The sequence below is a fragment of the Artibeus jamaicensis genome, unplaced genomic scaffold (genome assembly GCF_021234435.1).
Source record: "Artibeus jamaicensis isolate MK-2021 breed Jamaican fruit bat unplaced genomic scaffold, CSHL_Jam_final contig_233, whole genome shotgun sequence".
NCBI classification, from domain to species: Eukaryota; Metazoa; Chordata; class Mammalia; order Chiroptera; family Phyllostomidae; genus Artibeus; species Artibeus jamaicensis.
Genome location: NW_026521486.1, coordinates 47,883,900 through 47,889,942, shown reverse-complemented (window position 1 = coordinate 47,889,942; position 6,043 = coordinate 47,883,900). Strand labels below are relative to the sequence as shown.

General features: G+C 43.3%; 1 protein-coding gene and 1 non-coding gene across 2 annotated transcripts; both read right to left on the bottom strand.

The window, feature by feature from the left end:
- Positions 1-743: 743 nt before the first annotated feature.
- LOC119041506 (olfactory receptor 8S1) lies at positions 744-5,369 on the bottom strand. The gene is made up of 2 exons (XM_037134821.2): positions 4,597-5,369; positions 744-906 (listed from the first exon to the last, which is right to left on the bottom strand). Exons 1-2 carry the CDS (start codon positions 5,367-5,369, stop codon positions 744-746), a joined length of 936 nt encoding a protein of 311 aa, XP_036990716.2.
- LOC119043548 (U6 spliceosomal RNA) lies at positions 4,451-4,555 on the bottom strand. The gene has a single exon (XR_005081437.2). It is a non-coding gene; the product is annotated as a U6 spliceosomal RNA (small nuclear RNA).
- Positions 5,370-6,043: the final 674 nt, after the last annotated feature.

Genomic DNA, 6,043 nt, shown 5'->3' with positions numbered 1-6,043 from the left:
TGCTTTGTGGCTCTGTGGGTGGGTGGGAGGCAGTGTGGGAGTTTTCAGAAAAGAAATGGCGGCCTCTGCCAGCATTTCTTTCTGGGGGAAAGCTGCTCCACAGCTCTCATCATGATGCTGAACACTTCAGTTTCTCCCTGTATGCCTTTGGTGCTCTTCCATCTGCTGCTCCTGTGCTAGTGCTCAGAGGGAGTGAGTCCGGGTTATTCTGTGCACAGGACCTTTAAGAAGAAGTTCCTAGGCTTTACTTTATGTCACTTGTCAAAAACAAAGACATGAGGAGACACACTTATTTTATTTCTTTCTAAGTTATTATGGAGCTGTAAATCTTCCCAGGAATATTTTGGGAAGGGAACAAAGGAGAAATTGGGTCTCACAGTACCAAGACGGGGCACTCCCAGAATGCAGTAGGATATTTGCTAGTGGTCAGATAGGTTGGACTACACTTTGTGTATAGACAAAAGTAAAAGAGTGAGGGAGAGGCAGAAAGAGGAAAGTTAGAAAGGACAAGAAATGAGCAATTGTTGTATAAATGGCTAGTGAGGCTGTAACGATTTTCCAGTGTGGTGACTGGGCCCCCAGTGGATGGATGTCATCTGGTGTATGGAATCTTCCTCATCTCACTTGACTGGGGTCAGAAGAACTAAGGCTTCTGTTTTGGAAAAGTGAGTGTTGAGATAGCTGCATGGCGATAGCTCTTCTCACCTGTAACTTTTTCTCCTGGTGAGGCAGTGGAGGCTGGGTTATAAGGTCAGCCTGGGCTTCCTGGCCAGCACCCTCTTCAGAGCTGCCTTCACCTCCTGGTTCTTCAGACTATAGATGAGGGGGTTTAACAGAGGGGTCACCACACTGTACTGCACGGAGAGCACTTGCTCCAGGACTGAGCCAGATGCTGTAGTCATGTACCTGGAAGGCAATTGCACAAATGGATAAACTGAGCTCAGTACTGTTGGCAGTCGCTGTCCATCCTGTCTAGAGACTCTGCAAAGAGGGTCCTCAGGGCTGAGCCGACTGTCACTGGTAGCAGCATGTAGAAATGACTGTATGGTCAGTGAGAAGTCAGGCATCTCTGCCTTCAAATGCCTCCAAACATGAATGATCTTATGCAGAATATTACAGGAGCTGCCCTGGGGAAAACTTAGTCTGCAGCAGATGAAGTGCTGCAGATTCGAGCAGAACTAATAATAATTCCATGCATTTCCCTAGCACTTCATACGCTTCAAAACATCTTTCTTTATTAGCTGTGACAATAGTATGAGGAATTTTTCTTTTCTTTTCTGAATGTATAGAACTACATATTCTCAACCTGTGATCATTGTTCCTTGCAAAATTGTATGCTTGTTCCAATAAAGCTGTCATTGTTCCCAACATTCCAAACTCTGGGAGCTACCCTCAAAATCATAGAACATTTTTTTATAATGCTTAGTGGAACAAACATTTATTTTTAGGGGCATTTTTTTCTCTGGCTTAGAAAAGAAGCCATGCTTGGTAAATAATGTGAAATATAACAATGTGTTAAGCACAGTCTATGAGTCCAAAATAATAAGATAGTGGGAAAATGCAGACAACTGTACCTGAACAATAAAAACAAAAATAAAATAATAAGGCTAAATTTTGAATGCATCATGTTAAATGCCACTGACAGTACTTCCCAAAAAAGCATTACTTTTTTTTCTTAAGCAATGGTACCATCATCATTGAAATGTTCTTTGTGGGTTCTGGTGTGCTTGGTTGAAAAAAAGATATTCATTTTATAGTGATTTTTCATCATTTAATTTATTTCTCCCAATATTTCTGTGAGGTAGGTAGGAGAAATCTTATTGTCCCCAATGGCATATGAGGAAACTGAGACAGAAAGATGAGGACATTTGTTCACAGGCTCAGATGAGCTCTCCTAGACTACTCTTTACCACGCTTTTCCACCCCTGGCTTCGCTCCAAGTCACAAGCAGGTGAGAAAAATATGGAACAATTGTGCAAATCCACCTCCATTTTACTTTAGAGAGCACAGACCATAATCATTAAGTCTCCTAGTAAGCAAGGACTCATCAGCTGTAGCTGTTTATGTTTGAGAGAAGCGTGGTAGAGAAGGGCATGAGGTTTGCAGTCAACGACACTTGTTTTAAATTATGGCTCCATTACTAGCTTGTTCTGGGACCTACAAGAAATTACCTGTTATTCCTGAAACTCAGGTTCCTCACCTGAAAGTGGGGTTAATATTTCTCTTGTAGAATAATACATGCTAAGATTGATCATGTAAAGCAGCTGGAGTCTTGCAGGTACCTAATAGTTATAGCACAAATAGGTTAGGAGACTTCATCTTCCCACAGGGACGATATCATCTATTTCAAGGATATGTTTTATTTTTTTTGTCTTGCACTGAATAAAAATCTACTAAACTTTAAGCAAGGTTTCTTGATTTCCTTTATGAGAACTCCCAAATTATAGGTTAATGAAAGTAGGAACATTTTTAGTTCTTGTATAAACTCATTTTATAGAGCTGCTCACAGAGGTCTGAAAAAGAAAATGGATTTTTGTAATTCACAGTTAGTCTATAGCAGAGTCAAAACTAGAACCTAGGGGACTTTCGCCAAGATGGAGGCGTAGGTGGAAACACCTTGTGTCCCCGCATAACCAAATCTAAAAACAATAAAGTTTTAACAACAATAAACATAACCAAACCACACAGAAAATCGACAATATGGAGTCCGAAAACAACAAAATGCTCAGCTAAACCGATAAGAGGGGCGAAGCCAGCTACGGAGCGGGTTGCCCAAAAAGACCCCCGACTGAGGTGGTACGCAGGCAGCCGAAGGCGTGGGTCCCAGGTGCGGGCTAGCTACAGACAGACACAGGGAAGAGGCGCAGCTGGCTGTCTGCAGTTGGTCGAGCATTTGCGTGCAAATAAACCAGTGAAGAGGTGAGCATTGAGACCGCACAGTGCAGGGTGGCGGGCTGGCACATTTCCGCTCACATAAACAGGTGGGACGAACTGGGAGAGTGGAGAGGACCGCCATTGCTTCCTCTCTAACCCCACCCCCACATATAGAGTCACAAACCAGCGACCTGGGTGGCCCCGCCCTGGTGAACAACTAAGGCTCCGATCCTCATACGTAACAGGCACAAACAGATAAAAACATGGCTCAAGAACAACTCAGAGCCCCAGAGCCCATAAATCTAAGTGAACAAGAAATTGCCAACCTATCAGAGGTGTAGTTCAAAACACTGGTGATCAGGATGCTCACAGAACTGGTTGATTTTTAGCCACAAATTAGAGGAACATAAGAAGGCTAAACTAATTGAAATGAATGGTAATGTACAGGAAACCAATAGTAATGGAAAGGAAATTGGGACACAAATCAAGGGAGTAGAGCAAAAGGAAGGAAAAAATGACCAAACAGAAAACAATGAAGAAACAAGAATTCAAAAAAATGAGGAGAGCCTTAGGAACCTCCAGGACATCTTTAAACGTTCCAACATCCGAATTATAGGGGTACCAGAAGGGAAAGAGGAACAGCCACCAGTGGAAAACTTATTTGAACAAATAATAAAAGAGAACTTCCCCATTCTGGCAAAGGAAATAGACTTCCAGGAAATCCAGGAAGCTCAGAGAGTACCGAAGAAGGTGGACCCAAGAAGGAACACACCAAGGCACATCATCATTACATTAGCCAAGATTAAAATGAAGGAGAGAATCCTAGAAGCAGCAAGAGATAAAGGGACTGTCACCTACAAAGGAATTCCCATCAGACTGTCAGCAGATTTCTCAAAAGAGACCTTACAGGCAAGAAGGGGCTGGAAAGAGGTATTCCAAGTCATGAAAACCAAAGATCTACAACCAAGATTGCTCTATCCAGCAAAGCTTTCATTTAGAATGGAAGGGCAGATAAAGTGCTTCTCAGATAAGACCGAATTCAAGGAGTTCATCATCACTAAGCCCTTATTATATGAAATGTTATAGGGACTTACCTAAGAAAAAGAAGATAAGAAAGATGAACAGTGAAAGGACAGCAAACTCACAGTTATCAACAACCACACCTAAAACAAAAGCAAATTAAGAGGACAGCTAGATCAGGAGTGAACCATAGAAATGAAGATCATGTGGAGGATTAGCAACAGAGGAGTGGGAGAAGGAGAAGGGGGGAGAAGGTACAGAAAATAAGTAGTATAGACAGTAGATATAAAATAGATAGGGGGAGGGTAAGAATAGTATGGGAAATATAGAATCTAAAGAACTTGAGACATGTGTTCATGAACTAAAGGGGGGGGGATGGTGGGAGAGGGGTGTGCAGGGTGGAGGGGAATGGAGGGGGGAATAGAACAACCGTAACAGCATAATCAATAAAAAAATAAAATAGAATAGAAAAACAAACAAACAAACAAAAAACTAGAACCTAGCTTCCTGAATTCCATCTCAAGTATTATCCTGCTACTTTGCAACATTCTGTTCTACAGATCAAGGCCACTTAGAGTAAGAAATATTCTTACCCTAAGGGGCCATTCTGATCTTCTCTGTATCGTTCCAATTTTAGTTTATGTGCCTTCAAAGCGAGCACAGAATATCCTGTTTACTTTCAGAAGGTATGGTATAACATACCTGAACATTCCTGAACCATAAAAGATGATGACCACAAGAACATGAGAAGAGCAAGTGAAGAAGATCTTGCTTCGACCTGAGGTAGAGTTGATGCCCAGGGCTGCCATGATGATGCGGGTGTAGGAACCCAGTAATGGGACAAGGGTGCCAAAGCCCAGGACCACCATGGTTGTCAGGATGGTGACATTGCTAATGTAAGGGTCAGAACAGGCCAAGAGGAGCACTTGTGGAAGCTCACAGACAAAACTTTTGATGAGATTGGGGCCACAGAAGTGCTGTTGAGCCAGAAGAAGGGTGTTTACTAGGCCAGTCGCCATTCCTATGGCCCAGGATGCTCCCACCAGGCCAATGCACACTTTCCTGTTCATAGCCACCATGTACGACAGTGGGTGGCACACAGCCTGGAACCGGTCATAGGCCATTACGGAAAGGAGGCATGCTTCAGTGGCTCCAGAAACTATGACCAAGGAAATCTGGGCGAAACACTGAAGAAGGGCTATAGTCTTCCACTTGGAAAGAAGGTTCTCTAGCAGCTTAGGCACAATGATTGAGGAATAGAAAGCATCCAGGAAGGAGAGGTGACTCAGGAAGAAGTACATGGGGGTGTGGAGATGGGAATCAGCTCTGATCACCAGCAGCATCAGCAGGTTTTCCATGAGGGTCAGGAGGTAAATCACCAGGAAGAGTACAAAGAGTATTGCCTGGGTCTGAGGGTTGTTGGATAGTCCCAGGAGAACAAATGCAGTGACTGTGGTTATGTTGCCAATTTCCATGGAGCAGTCAAGTTTTCCTTTAGAGGGACACGAATAGAAAAGAATGCTCACTATGGTTCAGTGTCAGAACATGCCTGGAGATGAGGCTTTGTGAGTAAAGCTTCATGGCCGACCCAGGACAGATCATGCAGCCAAGGCAGCCCTGCCATGTCAGACCGCATCAGCCCTTCCCAGCTTAAGGCAGTGACCTGTTGGCCAAGGTGGAGAGGTGGGAAGGAAGAGTGCAGATAATCAGACCTAGGAAGGAAAGAGAAGAAAGCAGACATTATCCAGACTGGAGAAGGAACGAATGGAGGTTAGTAACAGATGCCAGAGCACTGAGAAGTGCTTTTCTCCAGCTTCTCTGGTTCCAGAAGGAACTGAGATCAAACCACAGGAGGGCTGACTGGCATGGTGAGTAGCAGTAAGTGTTTTGGCTGACCATCTGGCTGCCAGACCATGATGATTATTTGAATGATTGATAGGGGTATTGTGACACCCGATGATGGTACAGGACCTTTCTCTGCCACTGTAAATTTGTGAGTTAAAACAATAATAACAACAACAGTAAAATTAGTTCATTAAGAGAAAATGATCTGGGAGAACCATACAATTTTTAAAGTCCATTTTAACGTAGAAATCCTAAAGATTGTGGAAAGATCTTCCTTGGCCATTTGTGGTACTATGTAGAGAAC

Coding starts and splice junctions, on each gene's coding strand:
- LOC119041506 (XM_037134821.2), bottom strand. CDS start 5,369: ATGGAAATTGGCAACATAACCACAGTCACTGCATTTGTTCTCCTGGGA. Junction 907..4,596: donor TATGGTTCAGGAATGTTCAG/GTATGTTATACC, acceptor ATTGCCTTCCAG/GTACATGACTACAGCATCTG.